Genomic DNA, 18,549 nt, shown 5'->3' on the forward strand with positions numbered 1-18,549 from the left:
TATATACTCTAAGACCTTTGATAGAGAGCATCTCTAATTAATTCAGTTCAGTAGTAAATGCTGCCGCAGCCCATATTTGTGATACTTTCATTTTGCAGACTGAATTACAAAATTACATGGAATTTCTTACAGACCAATTCTGAATTCACTACACTGCACAAAACCAATCTGCTGAAGACCATCAAGTCGTTAAACATGAATACAGTTCATGGTTGTCCGCTCAAAGGTTTACAATAGAGGTAAACTTTCAGTTTCTTTGCTACCTCAGAAGAACCACTATCTTGTAGATATGGTAAGCAGCACTAAGGTCTGCTGTGTATTAATCAAAACAAGCTTTTCTGGGTTTGTGTAACAAAAGATGTGTAGTGACCTCAGCTGACCCCTGTCAGTTATTACATGCTGAGATGTACCTCATATCTTCTGCAGTCTTAGCTGTAACTGTTACATCAGGATCCATCCATCCATTCTCTCTCTCTCTCTCTCTCTCTCTCTCTCTCTCTCTCTCTCTATCTCACAAACACACACACACACAAGGCTGTAGCAGTGAGCTGCTGTCGAATTCTGACTGGAAGTTGTTGCTGACGCCCCTCTTTGCCACTGCGCCAAACTCTTATTACTGCACTCTGACTGTTTTTTTTTTTCTTCTTCAGTGTAAAACACACCTTTGTTTCAGCCACAGAGGAAGGGGGCAGGAGTGCAGGACTTTTTACATAAAAAAAAATCATTCATCTAGTACACCACAAAGCACTATGGGTAATGAAGTCAACTGGCTGAGTAAACTTTCACTATTCATCCTTTTTATTTTAAACTAGGCAACATTAGCCAACAGAAAGTTATCCAAGATTATTATAATAAAATACATAAAACTGAAGATAATCCAAGGGTTGAGATCTATATTGGCAGAGCAAAATGGATAGTGTACGGCAAAGTAAGGTTATAGATCAACTTGTTGTCTAAAATCTTAATAGAGATGTTTTCAAATAGGCTTACTCTTACAGAAAAAAACAGACAGACTCACACATAGTCGAGGAAAGGGAGAGACACGCACACACAAATTGCCCCCAATATTGTGTAGGATTTGTGGGTTCTGTTTTGCCTTGACTCTCTTACTGAAAGAGACGGATCTGCATTTGCAAACATTATGTCTCAAGCAGGGGCGCAGATAGCACTGGGGACGGGGGGGGACATGTCCCCCCCAGATTCATAGTGACCCTGATCCGTCCCCACCACTCTCCCTACGTAAGGCGACAATCATCAGTTAATAACTCTGCACAGCTGATTAGGCGATGTTAGCGTCCCCCCCAGTTCAAAAATCCCATCTGCACCGCTGGTCTCAAGGAGTGTTATTATTATAATAATAATTATTATTATTAATAATAATAATAATAATAAACTTTATTTGTGTAGCACCTTTCAAGGCAAGGCAACTTTATTTATATAGCACATTTCATGCACATGTGCAACTCAATGTGCTTTACATATACAATAAAAGGAAAGACAATAAAGAATTAAAATAAATAAAATAAATAAATTAAATAAAATGATAAAACATAAGAGTAAAGTGAAACAAGTAAAAAGAAGATGATAAACATAAACATAAAAATAAAAGATTAAAAAGTAAGTGTACTGGAAGAACATAATCATATGGAATATAGGTGCTACAACTCACAGTTTGGACAGGTACTCCTGTAGCAAGCAAATCAGTGAAGCAAATCAGTGTTCATAAGCCTGACAAAACAAGAACGTTTTGAGCCTAGATTTAGAAGTAGCAACACTTGGGGCACATCTGTTTCTGGGAGTTTGTTCCAGGAATAAGAAGCAAAATATTTGAATGATGCTTTACCATGTTTTGTCTTAGGTCTATAAGTTAGCGGACCCTTTCCAGACGAAAGGGTTCTTGATGGTTGATAGGGAGTAAGAAGATCTAGGAGGTATTTTGGGCCCAAACTATTTAGCGTTTTGTAGACCAATAAAATAATTGTAAATTCAACTCTCTTGCACAGTGGAAGCCAGTGCAAAGATCTGAGAACTGGTGTGATGTGGTCGTATTTTTTGGTTTTGTGAGTAACCTTGCAGCTGCAGTTTGAACACGCTGTAATTTTTGGAGGGTTTTCTTAGGAAGCCCGGTATAAAGCCCGTTGCAGTAATCTAGTCTATTAGAGATAAAAGCATGGATAAGCTTTTCCAGGTCTGGTTTAGATAGAAGGCCTCTAATCCTTTTTAAGTGGCGATATGCTGACTTGGTTAGTAAATTAATCTGGTTTTCAAAGTGTAAGTCAGCACCTACATTTCCCTCGGGAATAATAAAGTATCTGTCGGCGGGGAAAACGCATTTCCTAAAGAATCCGTGTTGAAACCGGAAGTCGTCACTTTACTCGGTTTGATTAGGACCTTTACTTTTTAGTTGAGAAGTTGTGTTAATCGCCTGACATTCAAACGATCGGTTTTCTTTAAATTATTATTATTTTTGTGAAGTTATACGGCTTATGTGAATAAAGCTATCTACACAACTTTTTATATGTCTACATTGACTCGGTTAGTTGTTCATGTGGTACACGAATGTTGCAGAGTATTGTAGGTCTTAACTGAAGCTAACGCTTAGACACACAATCCATTGGAACACATAGTAGCTAGCTAGCCTCGCTGCTAATAAGTTTAACGTTAGCATGCTGATATGAATAGACCCATTATAGTCAGGTGGCTTAATGCTCAATTGACTTGTTAACCGAACTTTTACGAAGTCATACAACTAAACACACAAGTGACTTGTTAACCAAACTTTTACGGAGCTATATGACCAAACACAAAGCTAGCACTGTTAATTCCGCTATAGCTAGCCAGGTCAATTAGCTCGCCTAAGATACTGCAATTTAAGCCAACCAATTACCTAATTTCCCCCAAAACCCATCGATTACGTGTGTTTGTGATGTGTAACATATATCCTTAATCAGTCATTCAAGTTATTAACGTTTATTTACCACTAGCGATTACAAGTGTAATTCAATCGCTATTAATGTTAACGTGACACAACATTAAAAGTCAGGCATCGACATGGTTCCTAAAGAATAAATCAAAGGTCCTTGTCCATTTCTGTTCAGGACATGTGACAAAGTTTTATCCAACCAGAGACCGGAGTAAAGTGACGATATCCGGTTTCAACACGGATTCTTTAGGAAATACGTTTTCCCCGCCGACAGTATTCATCCATCCATCTAATATAACACCCACGCTTCTGGCCTGATTTGTAGTCTGTAGTGATAGGGTTTTTAGATAGGCACTGACCTTAATTCTCTTGTTTTTGTTGGGACCAAAAACAACTACCTCTGTTTTGTCCTTGTTTAGCTGCAGTGAATTATGGGACATCCAGTCATTTATCAGTGAGATACAGTGATATAGGGAATCAATCGGACTATAGTCAGCGGGTGAGAGGGCAATGTAAATTTGAGTATCGTCGGCATAGTTATGGTAGTCAATATTGTTGTCTCGCAAAAGTTTTTCTAAGGGTAGCATGTAAAGATTAAATAGGAGAAGGCCAAGGATTGATCCTTGAGGAACTCCACACATCATGTTAACCTTCTGGGAGACAAAGTTGCCAATGGAAACAAAATAATCTCTGTCTTGCAGGTATGACCTAAAACAGTGAAGGACCGTATCAGATAGTCCGACCCATTTTTCTAGTCTATCTAATAATATAGAATGGTCGACGGTATCAAATGCAGCACTTAGATCCAATAAAACCAAAACTGATATATTACAAGTGTCAGAGTTCAGGCGAATGTCATTTACCACCTTAATTAGCACCGTCTCAGTACTGTGGTTTGGGCGAAATCCAGATTGAGAGATATCGAAGCGATCATTACTATTGAGGAAGCTACTAAGCTGCTGATAGACAACCTTCTCAATGACCTCACCTATAAATGGTAGGTTTGATATTGGTCTGTGGTTATTTAGTACAGATGAATCTGCTCTTTTTTTTAATAGGGGTTTAATAACCGCAGTTTTTAGACCCTGTAGGAAAATGCCAGATGAGATCGAACAGTTGACCATTTATAGCAGATCTTTGGATAAATAATTGAAGCACTGTTTGAGAAGCTTAGTAGGCAAAGGATCTGAACAGCAGGTAGATACGTTTAATTAGGAGACAATGAATGGTAAGAAGGTCAATGGTCTTAAATGTAGACATTTTTATTAAGGTCATTTCAGCAGGATAAAAAGGTAATGTGTTTTGTGCACACTGATTTATTTTGCCACAAAGCACAGATGCTTTCTGCACCACAGCGCCATCTGGATTAGGTGGGGCAGTGCATAGACATATATAGAGGGGCAGTGCCCCACGTGCCCCTTATGTAGAACCGCCACTGTAATCATCCTATCAACAACTGAAAATAAAACACGGGCATTGTTGAGTTATTTTGTATCATATTAGAGAAGTAGTATTGTCTTGCATTTTTCAATACAAGGTTGTAATTATGCAAGTTTTCTTTATGTGTCGTGGTGAATGTGGAGGCCTGATTTACGCCATTTGCGTTCTGCTTTCCTACATTCTCTTTTCTGGGCTCTTACAGAAACTGCATTTCTCAATGGCGCTGCAAACTTGGGGGAGATCAGCTTTTCCTTGACTGGGGCAATTGTATTAATGATATATTTGATGATTGTTTGTTGATGTTTGAATAAAAATAATTTAAAAGTTGATCCACACAGGTTGACATAGAGGGGGGGGGGGAATAAACATTTCATTAGTCTTCTCATTTAAATACCGTTCATACAAAACAATTTGCGCATTTATAAGATCGCAAAATACTGGAGGGACTGCCAGATCATATTCTAACACAACGAACAACTTGAAGTGATATGTGATTTAAATGTAGAGGAGTGTGGGAGAGAGGCAGCTTTGAAAGTTGTCCGGCAGGTTAACACTGCATTCTTGGCAGGTGTTTTGCACATTAGGCCGTTTTCTCTCAAGACAATGTACCACAGCGCAGATTGATTTCGGAGAATAAGTTTCCACAGCGTCTCCAAAAGATTCGTTGTTCTGCCCCCTTGTGTAGAATGACCCTCAGGACAGATTGAGAACCCTGCAATTTTTCACTGTGAATTATTCATTAGATGGGTGTGACCTCGGCACTTCCGAGTTGTCAAACGCGCTGGGAAAGCCACAGACCAATCAAATCCTACAATTTTTAAAGGCGGGCTCACAGACAAAACTGACAGTTGTACCTTCCAATCAACTAGCACTTATACAGTGTTTGCTTGCCGATGTTTGATGTAAAAAATGGTGTAGGCATTTCCTGATGAAACATCTCTGTATTCGAAGGGAACTTCTTGTGACGAGAAGTGTACACGATACAGGTGAAATTACCTTCTTAGCTACACCATAATAATGGAGTTGCTCAACTTAAAGAATTGTCCATGAAGGCATTGTAACGCTGGACTTGCTAGCTAGATGTGTTCTTGGTTAACGCAAGTAGGAATCATGGAAACAAGCCAGCAATAAAAGCTAGCATAATGTTACTTTGGTAGGTAGGTAGCTAACTAGTTATATACTAAGTTAACCTTGCTCAACGTATGGCTATACATTTTTATAACTAACGTCATTTGTGTACACTTCTTATTTTTGTCTTGTCTATAGTCAAACGTTCAGTGCCTCTGCTGCTGCTGCCATGGAAGACTCGTTAGCCTAAAACTGTCATGCGTGGGTCCTAGCTGGCTAGCCAGCATATGTAGTCGAGCTCGTTCCGAAATGAAGTTTAACCGTAAGTAATGTTACTTCTTCATTTTTATTATTCTATGGAATATTAAGAGTTTTGAAATGATGTAATGGCTACTACTTGTATTTTAGGTGAGGCGCTTTCCAGACTGAACAGGTATGTGCTGCAGTTCTTGGTATTTAAATATATATAGCTATAATTCTAACTACTAAAAAAAAAAATTGCTGCAATGTAAACATTGTCCTGATGCTCTTCAATGGGGTCGGTAACTTTATCCGATTAGAATGCCGATGGTTGATGGTTGCACCTTTTTATTGTTCTGTTCTTTACAGAGGCCATAACGTAGACTGAAAGAATGAAGTTTATGAGTTCAAGGGGTGCCTTCACCGTGGGCTTCCTGGTAGGGACGTGCACGCTCTACGTGTTCCTTCAACAGGTGTGGTTTGAGCGCAAGGCATCCGTACGACAGCCAGAGGACCGAAACTGGCTGAAAAATCGGTCGGCACTTTTCAACCTCAATCACCCCCATCATACAGGTGAGGGCGTGAACCGTATCCTGGTAACCAGGAACCAGGAACCAGTGCTTCCCCTTCCGTATACGGAACACAAGACACAGGCCATAAAAAGCCTGTTGGTGTTTACAAAGGGGTTGCATCCGAATTAAGCTAACATGTAGAATATAACATTCATTTGGTTTCTTTGCATATTTTAGCCATCTAGATAGGCTCCATTCATTCGGCAGTATGTGTTTACATTTTGAGCGTTGCCTTTGATTAGTTGTCGTTTGAATTTGCACCGCCTCTTGTCTGCCAATCAAAAAGTAATCGAGAGTAATCAATTGTAATAAGTCAGCTAAAGCAGATTCTGTTTTTAACTTTAAGAATCATGTGTAAAAGTGAATTACTTCAACAGGCTGATATTTAGACAATATGTTATGTACGATTAACCTACTGGCTGTTACTTTGACACAAGATGTATACAAGATGAAATAAAGCAACTCTGAGTTGTGAACAAACCCACACCAATCACCACTGTCTCTATTGTTCTGTGTTGATCCTTCTCTCTCTCAACTACAGGAGAGGATGGGGCAGTAGCCAACTCTATGTATAAAAATGTGCGTGTTCTGTGTTGGGTGATGACTGGTCCTGCTAACCTGCAGACGAAGGCACGGCATGTAAAGAACACGTGGAGCCGCCACTGTAACATCCTTCTCTTCATGAGCTCGGTGGATGACCCAGACTTACCCGCCGTGGGTTTGGGCACCAAGGAAGGCCGCGACCAGCTCTACTGGAAGACCATCCGCGCCTTCCACTACGTGCTGGAGAAGCACGGCAACGAGGCAGATTGGTTCTATAAAGCCGACGATGACACCTACGTCGTTGTGGACAACTTGCGCTGGGTACTAGCCAACCACTCGCCCGACGAGCCCATTTACTTCGGCCGCCGGTTCAAGCCTTACGTGAAGCAGGGCTACATGAGCGGCGGGGCCGGCTACGTGCTAAGCAGGGAGGCCTTGCGTCGCTTCGTCGAGGGCTTCCGCACCAAAGTCTGCACGCACACCTCGTCCGTGGAGGACCTGGCCATGGGGCAGTGCATGGAGAAGGTGGGGGTGCAGGCAGGGGATTCCAGAGACACGCTGCACAGAGAGACTTTCCACCCGTTTGTCCCCGACCAGCACCTCACGGGGAAGTTCCCCAAGAGCTTCTGGTACTGGAACTACTGCTACTATCCAATTGTGGAGGTGAGTGTGCACAAATACTTTGAAATTGCTGCTGCAACCACACTGTGAGTGTGTTTAATGGCATGTTGATGTGCCATTTAGAGATTCACTGCCCTGTAATTGTACAGTTCACAATTTGACATGGAAGTGATGGTATGGTGTTGTGGGATGGTAGTTTTTCACAGTTGTCTGGAAAGAATCTTTGACATCCATGAAGTGGTCTCACATTCTTCATGTGCATTCTTTTCAGGTCACACTTGTCACAGTCTTCTGCAGACTAGTTGGATGGTCATAAAAGATTAGCAGCGGATCAAAACATGCAATGCTTCTAATATGCAAATCTAGTATACTGTTTAGAGTTGCTTCCTAAGGTCAAACATGCTTCCAATGTCACACAGTAATCAAAACAAGAGTCTACAAGATAACTACAAACATAAACATTTAAGAGACATAACTAATAGATATAACTTTTAAAATGTTATAGAACAAGACTACAAGGGATTGACAACATTTGAGAATTAGCACAGAGAACAACATTGAGAATTAGCACAGAGAGACCCCATTAGCTGTGTATTGTACATAATATATAGCCTAATATTTTAATTTGTATCTGAATTGATATTATTAATATTATTTACACGCTGTTTTTACATGGCACTGTCTCACACAGTTTACTCTGTGGTCATATCAGTGGATCCACAATGCTTTAGGTGGACTGTTCACCAGTAGACTCGCCACACATCAGCTAGCTGTCTGGTGAGAAGAAAGCACAGTGGTGTGCTGATATCCAGCCCAGCCGTAGCTGTTGCCAGGTTTTACATCAAATCCCCACGGCTCCCCATGGCTCGCTTATTGTCCTGGTTGACAATCTGCTGGGTCTTTTACCCCTCAGCTGAGATTCTCCACTAGACCTCAGCCGGTTCTAGGTTCTGGGCAGAGCGACACACTCACACACTCTCTCTGGCTGGAAAAGTGTGACAGGCTAAGTGTGAAAGCGACCCTAGGAACAGCACCATGATAATCTTAATGTTCCTGTTCTTTGCATAAATTGTCCTGTGTGGAATGCACTCTTCAGTTGACTTGCATAGTTACCCACATCTATTGAAGCTCAAGATAAGCTTAGTTGTAAGACATTGTTAAAAGCTCCCCATATATATAGATATACATACAAAAAAATATATATATTTATTCTTTATTTAACCAGGAAGATCCCATTGATATGCAATATCTCTTCTGCCTTGGTCCTGGTCAAGATGGGTAGCAAAATATACATAGACATAACAAAGAATCAATATAAAAGCACAAAGCAGAAAATACTACAGAAACATACCAAACAGACACAAAATCTACAGGGATAAGGAACTAAAAAGAACTATGGAAAATAAAGGCACATGTTAAAGCAATAACATTGTTCTGTAAAAACTTACTCCCATAATTACATCTGTATGTCAGTTGCATGAAAGGTAGGGTACCTCTTGACAAATTACATTATAACAGTTTCCTTAAATGTGGATGCAATTTCACATTTAATTTAATGAACTTATACAAATAGAAAAAAAAGCTGTAAACGTGGCGTATATTAATCTTTTAATCACCCTTTCTTTCTCTCTCTCTTTCTCTAGGGAGCACAGTGTTGCTCAGATCTGGCCGTTTCCTTCCACTATGTGGATGGCTCTACGATGTACCTTTTGGAATATTACACCTATCATCTCCGGGCATATGGCTACCGTTACCGCTACCTGCCCCCACCCCCCAAAGAGTTCTCCCCCGCCCCAGCAGATGCATACCAAAAAACCTCACTCCTCAATGCTGCTGTGGCTGGGAAACTCTAGATTTGCCTTAAGGAGGTTCACAACAAACACAAGCTGTTCTTTGTATTTTGTAATTAAGTAACAGACTGTAGGCCAAATGTCAGCCATCTGATAACTCTTCCAGTACATTTTATCTTTTATTTACCAGAATCACTGGAATATGACGGCAGAGACTGTGTGGTTTGGCGTTTGGTAATAATCATGTGTGGGATCGATCTATTTTTTGATGGGTTTGGGTTTAGTTACACATTAAAAATGATATTCATACCGATTGATCATGAATGTGACTTGGGTTGATGGGAATTGGGCTGAACCTTTGGCTGAGGTATAAGATTAAAGCTCAGAGAGCTGCACATGCATCTGTTCAGCATGAATCCTACCCATTTCAGCATCAAGAGAAGAGGTCTAATTGTGTCTTAACTTGTGTATAGCATTGTATCGGTGCTCTTTGCAAGTCTTCTACGGGAATAAAAGGGATTGACAAACAGATAATGACTGTTTTACAAGTTTTTATGTCATTTTAATTTTTACAATTAAATCAATTCAAATCCCCTCTCCGACCCGCTCCAAAGTTTGTGTGCACTCTCAGTTGTGCGTTAGTATCCATTTTGAAGTTGGCCCAGATAGAAGGCTAATTGGAAAGTCATGTCGTGTCAGGGCTTTAGGAGCTGTCTACAGTCATTATTTTAAACACAGCCATTGTCTACAGTCATCATTGTAAATTCTAGTCCATTAGTAATCCCTTCCAGGGGCAGCTCAAACAACCGTGATGACATGAAGCCCAACCAAAGCACTATGGGAGGGAAGTCTAGCTGGTTCAGTATTTTACAGCCCAAGTACACACAGGAAAGAGTGAATACTTAAGCTTCAGCTATTGTTTATCTGACAGATGTCCTAAATGCTGGTTGCAACAACTGGACAATTGTGTTGGACAGCTGAAGAATAGCAAGACTGAATAATTAGAATTGGACAAGAGAATAATAACCTTATATACCATCAAGGCATAGGGCAATCATGTGCAGCTGACATATTTGCAGTTCCCCGCTTCAATGTATCTGGACTCCCTGCCTGACATGTGCAGCTGGATCACTGTGGGATGTTTGGAGTTGTAAACACAACCAGCTGTATCTGTCTGTGCATCTCTGCCCCATTAACGATAACAAGTGGAGCTTTGCTTTGTTCCAACTCTTCACCCGGGGAAGACTCACACTCTCTTCCTTTCTTCCCTCCCCCTTCCCTTCCTCCTCCTCTTTTGGGCTCACTCTCTTGTCTCTTTTCTCTCTCTCTCTCCCTCTCTCTTTTCATGAACTCCGGGCGATACGAAAGCGAGTATTTGGGTCAGTGCAGGGCGGCACAGGCAAAGAGGGGAGGCAGAGCAGAGCGTGGGCAAACAAACACTCCAGCATCAGAGGACAGTGACCCGTGCCACGTGAATCAATATTCCCCCCCTGCACCCAACCAGCACCTCAGCTGGGACAGGGGAGGTGGCGAGGACAAGAGAGCAAACACACACACACACATATAGAGGATAAAGAAAAGTTGAAGGATAAAGATATAAAGAAGTGTAGTGGTCCAGCTGAGTGGCGAGAGAAAAGGGTGAAAGAGCAAGTGGAAGAATATATCTGCCAGGCAGCTACACTGTTAGCAGAACATTAAGGTAAGATTGCACATGATTTCTCATTGAAATTGCAGAGAATTTTATTTTGTTTCCAAGTGAAGAGTTTTAGTATTAGAGTTGTGTATTAAATGTATTTTCTTTTTCTGTGATCCAAAAAGGGAACAGTGGTGAATGTAATTCTAATGTCAGTGGCAAGAGGAATGTAGTGTTTGTAGTGTAGACCCCCTAACCAGAAGTGCTATTGCATGTGACATATTGGATTTTGTTCAATGCAGCACAGTGGTCACATTCATGTCACGCTTCTCCCGTCTATTTACACAATGACTATAAACTCATTTTAGAATTTCTGAATGTACTATGGATAATTCTTCTCATGTGTGACTGATTAGAAAGTGTCAGTTTGTATAGAAAAAGTCCAAAACTGTGTTGGTACCATGTGTATGTGTGAGTGCTACAACTGAGATCCACCTATATTTCCACATACACATTCAGCGAATTTAACAACACCTCAAACATTCTACTCAGCTTAAATAAATAAAAAAGTTGTGCAAACAAATACTAGTGCTAATAATGTTTGAGTCTCTTTTTAGTAGTAGCAATGCATACCATTACCACTACTACTACTTTTCTTAATAGTTCTTGATAGTTAAATTAATGTATCATTCACCAGTATTTGTGGGCCTCACGCATGCTCTATGGGGACTTTGCCTCACTACCATATGAGCAACAGCCAATTCTCTTTTGGGTAATATCCCAATATCCTTTCATATCCATGTCTTGATGACCGCAGTAGGTATGCCATCAGATCCTTCAAGGGCAGTTAACCTTAATGCTTGGTGAGGTCCAAAAGGAGAATCACAATACTGATAGAGAGCTCTTGCTAGTGTTCCTTTCATATTCTCCATCTGCAGATGCCAAGATTTCAGCAAAGCAGTCTTCCTTAGGGGCCTAGGGGGCAAATATACTGTAAACTTGTTGAAAGCGTTAAAAGCCAAAATCCTCAAAGAGGCTTTTAAACTTCCTTACTTTTAAATATGGATGGTAACTGGCTTCCTTCAGGTAATCATAGTTGATTGTTGCATCCTCCCCAGCAGACCCAGTCTCCAGTCATTTCCCAGGGTGCCTTGCTGTAACCTCTGTGATGGTTGTGGTGTATGTTAGTGTTCTTAGCATGGATTATCCCATCCTGCTTATAACAGTATAATATTGTAACGTGCAGGGAGTTAGCGAAGCTTCCGCATTACGCAAGGGAAAGATTGTGGAGAGCTCCTGGCAAGCTATGTGCATTGAACTGAGTTAATCCTGTGTAATTGTTCCAAATTCGAATGTACCTCACGTCTCTGTCAGCACGTGTGCCTGTTATCACTTCGTCTGTGTTTATTGCTGTTTGATGCTTGTGTAAGGTTAGTGTTATACCGGTATGTCAATGTATGTGTCTTTGTTATATAAAAGTTACACCTGCCTCTTGCTTACCACAGCCTGTATGCTCTCAAAATAAAAGGCCTGCAGTCAACCGACTCTGACTCTCGCTAAATGTCCTCTTTGATAACCCACCAATGCTACAATATGTATACAGCCCATGAGTCAACAGAGATGTTAAGCATTTCTTCAGAACACCATCTGCTATTTATGGATCAACAAAGGGCTTGAAATGACTCCCAGTCTTGCCAGATCTTAGGCAAACATGCTGTCCTCTAATGAGGAAACATATTATTTGTACAACGATCTCTGCATCATTCTTGAGAAAAGTTCTAGCAGACAGGAGAAATAAATCACACATTTAATGCTATCATTATGGTTCACCTGGAAACATATTTATTTAACACAATTAAATTACAAGTACACCACTACAACCTATTTAGCATTATACTCAGGTTGCACAACACAACACAAGACAACACACATACACATGCATGCCCATGCACACACACACACACACACACCCTTAACAATACACTAACCAGTTTCTATTTGTCATTGCAGTCTTCCATTTAGGTGAAATTTGGCTTGCAGTAATGATGAGCTCCCATCTCCACTGGCTGCTGTTAATCCTTTTGCTGACAGACTGTGCCGTGGGCCACACCCTCTCTGGCCCTCGCCCTCACAGCCTGAGGCTGGCATCGGCTCCAGGCCACTCGTCCCAGGATGCACGGTCGCTCCTATCCAGCCTGTCTGCCTCGGTGGATGGCCATGTGCGTCTCCATGGCAACGTCAGCTGCTCATCTCTGCGCCGGCTGCCGCATGGGGACAGTCTGCTCACACAGGAGCTGCTGGGCCTGGCTGAGCTGCCGTTGCTGCTGTCTGCAGGGTGCCAACAGGAGGCGCTAGCGTTAACACACGCTCTCTACAAAGTGCTGGGCCGCGCTGACACACACGCCCTCATCAGACAACTCACACACCTGCTGCAGAACAGCCCAGCCCTCCCCACAGTGAACAACTTAAACACTTCACCTAACCACTCGATTTCCCCAGATGACACCTCCGTAGCTTCCCATGACAACTCAGAGACATCGACAGATACTTACTCACTGAATGCAAATGGATCCAGTGCAGTGCATGAAAACTTCACTGACCTCCATGACAACACTGATGCCCACCATTTTGGCTCAAATCCACAATCCACTGCAACCGATGAGGGGGCACAGGCAGAGCACCACCTGAATGCCCTGATGTTTAACATCCAGCAGCTGGCAAGGGTGGGTACTGCATTGAGGTTCTCTGCTCCAGCTGACGGAGTCTCTGAGGGCTGTGGTGGGTGGCTACGTGTGCAGGGGGCTCAGCTCCTGGGCCAGAGAGTGGGGAAAAAGGGGCATCTGCACAAGGCCCAGCATCTCTGCCAGCTCATAGGGCCAAAGTGCACCGGCGTGGCCCAGTCCGGAGACGCCGAGGCTGGGCTGTACCAGGCCGTGCTGAGGACAGGCAGCTGGGTACTCCCCTCTCACGCAGACCCCGGGGCGGAGTGCTGGCTTAGGCAGTGTGTGTCGGGGCCTGGGCTTGTGCGCGTGCGCCGCGGTGCCAGGGCAGCGCAGCAGTGTGTGAGCCGGCAGGAGCAGCAGGTGTATGCGGTGGTGGAGTGGGTGCCCGCCGTCTCCACCCTCTACAACCTCGGCACCGCGGTGTATTATGCCGCCCGTAACTGCACAGAGACCGCCCGGGAGAGGGCCATTCTGAGTGTTGTGGATCTGGGCACCGATGCCCTCATGGCCATCACTGGAGGGACGGTAGGGGTGGCAGGGTACGCCCTGGGTGCAGGTGTGAAGACTGGGGTCAAAGCCAGTGTGAAGTATCTGCTGAACAACATGAACCAAGGTCAAGGTCAAGGTCAAGATGTGCTTGTCAATCAGGAGAGCTGGGAGGATGGAATTCTTACCATCCAGTAAAACATTGCGACATTTGTGCAATGACAACCTGAAAAACACATAATACATCAAAACACTACAGACAATAATATACTGGTCTTTGATCATTGCTAGTATATAATTTACTAGTACTACTATAGTACTACAATTATAGTATCCTTTTGCCCAACCAGTTGTAGGTTATATATATATGTGTGTATTTTGTATGTCTTTGCAAAATTTGTATTTGTTTCTTGTCTTATGTCCCCTGTTTTACATCCTGGTCCATTCTAAAAGAAAGTAAGCAGCTAAGTCAGGTCTGCTATAATTACACCATAAGAAATGGGCTTCCCTTCATGTTGAACCCAAAACAAAATATGCGCTGACAAACAAAATAATTATAAATGTAACATTTGCTTGTGGGCTGCTTTCTTTTTTCTTTGCCTGTTACATCAATAAAATATTGTAATTGATGTTTATATATGGTTACTAAACACTGATATTTTAGACAAGCTACATTTGTCAACAGAAGAAGAAAACAAATGTGTATTCTATACATATGCTATCTTGGAGTTTAGGTGCATGACAGTGATAGTCCTGTATGAAGTGCTTTTCCAAAGAGTGCGGAGTGAAGAGGTCTTGTTATGAACTGGGTTCGGTGTCTGATTCATATGCTTGTGGACCTCAATAAAATGTCAAACTTTCTATTTCAGTAATTCATTCATTTAATTCATTCAAGTTTTCATTCTCTTTAAGACAAACCAGTAGTGAGCTATGCATTTAAACTTAAGTAAGGTATTTGGCCTAACACTGGATTTCTCAGAAAGGACATCATGCATAAGGCAGGGCTCTCAAGTGTCACGCATTGAGCGTGACAGTCATAGATATATATAAAGGCTAGATCTCTCGTCCAACGGAGTCGAACGTCCGCACATGGCGGCCATCTTGCCCCAGGCAGCTCGCTCACCCATAACATTGTGTTGGTAGTGGTATGTACTTTTTAAATAACCATAACTTGCTCAATTTTCAACGGATTTACAAGTGGCTTGGTTTCTTACAAACGTTATTAACGTGGTTATAATTCGGGATGCTTTTTGGATATTTTTAAGAAAATAACATAATTATTCATAAGTATGCAGTGTCATAACTACACCTCTGACGTTTATAACAAACCAACCCGTTTAAAAATCGGTTGAAAATTGAGCAAGTTATGGTCAATTAAAAAGTACATACCACTACCAACACAATGTTATGGGTGAGCGAGCTGCCTGGGGCAAGATGGCCGCCATGTGCGGACGTTCGACTCCGTTGGCTGGTCAACGCGGACGAGACATCTAGCCTTTATATATATCTATGGTGACAGTCACTCATTTCGGTCTTTAATCACGCACTCCCGCCACACATCGTATTTCTCACGCTGAAAGAAAACTCTATGCTATTTAATGTGCCCCAGCGCGCAAACATGACCTGGCCGCGCTGCCCTCACCATGGAGGAATCAAGCACGTCTCCCCGAATCCCCTGGAGTTCTGCCGTGAGGTGCCAATTATCAGCCAATCAAAAAAAAAAAAAATAGCCAATCAGAAAAAAAAGTGTCTTTTGTATCTGTTGTATCTGGGTAAGATTTAATCCAGCAACCAATGAAAATAAAGCATCCTGGAATTGCGCGCGACTGATCTTCCGAAAGTTTCGTTAACCTGAGGGAACCACTGGAGCTCCGAGCATCAGTCTTCTACAAAGAGCAAGTCGTCTCCTGTTTTAATGTTACAACAAATTCACAATGGTTTGACAAAAGCAATGACAACTTGACTGCAGTTAGAGAATATTTCCCAGATAATTAGCATCAGTTTTTAATGAGTGTTTGTAGCCAACACAGTTTGCCTTTTCACTAGGCTATAGCTTTGACTCCGAACTTCGTTAATGGGCTATAATAAATTCGAGTAGGCCTATTAAAAATATATATAGCCTATAATTCGAACGAATATTAGGCAGCCCTTAATATTCAATGATGTTATGGGCATTATTTTTTGTAAATGTGTTTGCTTGAACATTCTATTCAGATTCCGAGGCTTCTTCACGTGAAGTTGTGAATCGTGAGCTCATTAGGCATACTAGCATGTTATAAATATCCTGGCCATGGATGCATTAATCATTGCATCTGTCTTTCAAAGATGTCTGGTAAAAAACAAATAAGCATCCTGTCCTTCGCCCAAAGAGGAAAGCCCCCTAAAAAGGCCAGATTAGGCCCAGAGAACGTAAACACATTAGAGGAAGAGATGGTGGAAGAAGAAGAGACAGTACAGGTGGAAGAAGAAGAGACAGTACAGGTGGAGGAGGAGGAGACGGTGGAAGAGATGGTGAAAGAAACAGTGGAGGAGATGGCTAGAACAAAAGGGAGAATAGTCCCAGGAGCAGCCATCTACAAGACCTCTTTTAACAGTGAATGGACCTCTAAATGGCCATTTATTACTGTAGGAAGCACCAGCTCATATTACTGGTGCTCTATCTGCCGCCAAGAGAATTCCTGTGCCCATCCAGGTGTGCGGGATGTGACAAGGCACATAGGCAGTAAGGGGCATCAGGCTAAACAGCAGGCACTGAAGTCAACCAGCGCAGTCAAAAACTTTTACTTGCCAGTGACTGCAGAGATGAATGTGCAAGAGGTCAAGGTACATTTAAATGCATAAGGTTGACTACAATGTTCATGAATACCATTTTTCCTAATTAATACATCCAATTCTATGACTATGGCATATATAATGGGAACCAACACCAAAAATGATAAGAGTCCAAAAAGGCAACAAACACCTACAATAAACAACACAAGTCATAATTCTCTCTCTCTCTCCCAAATTGAATTAATACTTAGTAATTGGTTGAATTGTCACTGCCATGTGTCAAATCTTTTCTGCAAGTCTGATCAATTATTAACAACAACAAAACACTAATAATAATATGGGGGAGGGGGGGCAGGGCTGGTCTGTGGGCATACGGCAGGGGAGGGGCGGGCGGAATGGGGGCGTGGCCGGGAGGGGGGGGGATATGTCACTCTTGCCTGTCTTCAAAACTTGAGAGCCCTGCATAAGGTCTAATCACTGAAGATACATTATCATACCTTAGTATACTCTGAAAATACAACTCTGTTAACAAATTAGTAAAACAGAATATGCGCTAAGAAAATAATAGAATAGAATCACCAGCAGCAGTTACCAATGGTGTAGTTATAGCTTTATATGTCTGTCTATCTGAGAATATTTATTGGTATAAATATAGGTGTAAAATCCTGGTGGGTTGCGACAGTAAGTTTCAATTCACAAATAAATGACATGCGTTTCACGAATGTATTTTGTGATTCATAAATGCAATTTATAAATGTAAATGCTGTTACAATGTATTTACAGACTAACGAAAGTGCATTTACAAACCGCTCAATATTTGTTAACATCCCTGCATTTATTTGTGGACTTTTGAGACTTTCCTGACACAGCTTGAAGTCACCAGTGTAAGGTGTCAGACTTTTGGACCTCACCCCAACTCTATACTTTGTGTAATCGGGTGTATGCATATGCCCATTATAGTGTAGTGCAGTAGTCCACATAACTGGACACTGGGCATGTGTTTGGCTGAGATCTGATCGGCTGCAGAGAAAAAATACATTTGTTAATCGTAAGGAAAGTCTCAAAAATCCACAAATCAATGCAATGTGGGGAGCGGTTTGTAAATGCATGTAAATACATGTAGGCCTAACAGGATTTACATTTTTGAATGACGTGAAATGTATATGAATCAGGAAATACATGAGTGAATCACGTTCATGAAATTTCCAACTCAACTGTATTTTTTCTATCGCTGTGGGTCAGGAACAATAATCCACTATAACCTCAGGAAGTAAAATTTGTTGTAACAAATTAATTGTTCTGACAAGGAAAACAACACTGTCCATGCACTAGTAGTGTGAACACTTCGGGAAATGGTAAGTTGTAGCTGTTTTAGCCGTAGCCGTTTTAAATAAAATGGTTGAAAGCATACCATTACATTGCATATCTAACATATTTGTGGGATCACCAAAATTGTTATCTTTCATTACAAAAACAGTATCTTGGCTAATACACTTGAAATATATCACAGTATATACTCTTTTTGTGTATTTCTCATCAGACTAAATTCTATTTTGTAATCTGTGCACCCTGTCTATATAAGCATATGTTTGACTCAATATAGGTCCATTGTTTTTGTATGTGAGGCCATTGTCACCTGAAACAATTCTACCTTTAAGCTTAGTACTTTGTTAATGATTATGAGGTAAATGTCAGCTGAAAGACAGAAAGTACCCCCCTCTTGGGAGGCCATATTAAG

The 18,549-nt window shown here is 41.6% G+C and overlaps 2 protein-coding genes across 3 annotated transcripts; both read left to right on the forward strand.

The window, feature by feature from the left end:
- Positions 1 to 5,217: 5,217 nt before the first annotated feature.
- c1galt1b (core 1 synthase, glycoprotein-N-acetylgalactosamine 3-beta-galactosyltransferase, 1b) lies at positions 5,218 to 9,792 on the forward strand. Of its 2 annotated transcripts, none has more exons than XM_012824877.3 (6): positions 5,218 to 5,349; positions 5,630 to 5,753; positions 5,840 to 5,864; positions 6,041 to 6,244; positions 6,785 to 7,449; positions 9,051 to 9,792. In XM_012824877.3, exons 4-6 carry the CDS (start codon positions 6,064 to 6,066, stop codon positions 9,258 to 9,260), a joined length of 1,056 nt encoding a protein of 351 aa, XP_012680331.1. In that variant the 5' UTR covers positions 5,218 to 5,349; positions 5,630 to 5,753; positions 5,840 to 5,864; positions 6,041 to 6,063; the 3' UTR covers positions 9,261 to 9,792. The 2 variants fall into 2 exon arrangements, with proteins under 2 accessions (XP_012680331.1, XP_031423930.1); XM_031568070.2 differs by lacking the exon at positions 5,218 to 5,349 and adding an exon at positions 5,379 to 5,516.
- Positions 9,793 to 10,514: 722 nt separating this feature from the next.
- apof (apolipoprotein F) lies at positions 10,515 to 14,900 on the forward strand. Its single transcript, XM_012824856.3, has 2 exons — positions 10,515 to 10,896; positions 12,841 to 14,900. The coding sequence occupies exon 2, from the start codon at positions 12,873 to 12,875 to the stop codon at positions 14,235 to 14,237; it is 1,365 nt and encodes a 454-aa protein (XP_012680310.1). The 5' UTR covers positions 10,515 to 10,896; positions 12,841 to 12,872; the 3' UTR covers positions 14,238 to 14,900.
- Positions 14,901 to 18,549: the final 3,649 nt, after the last annotated feature.

The sequence above is a fragment of the Clupea harengus genome, chromosome 5, assembly GCF_900700415.2.
Source record: "Clupea harengus chromosome 5, Ch_v2.0.2, whole genome shotgun sequence".
NCBI classification, from domain to species: domain Eukaryota; kingdom Metazoa; phylum Chordata; class Actinopteri; order Clupeiformes; family Clupeidae; genus Clupea; species Clupea harengus.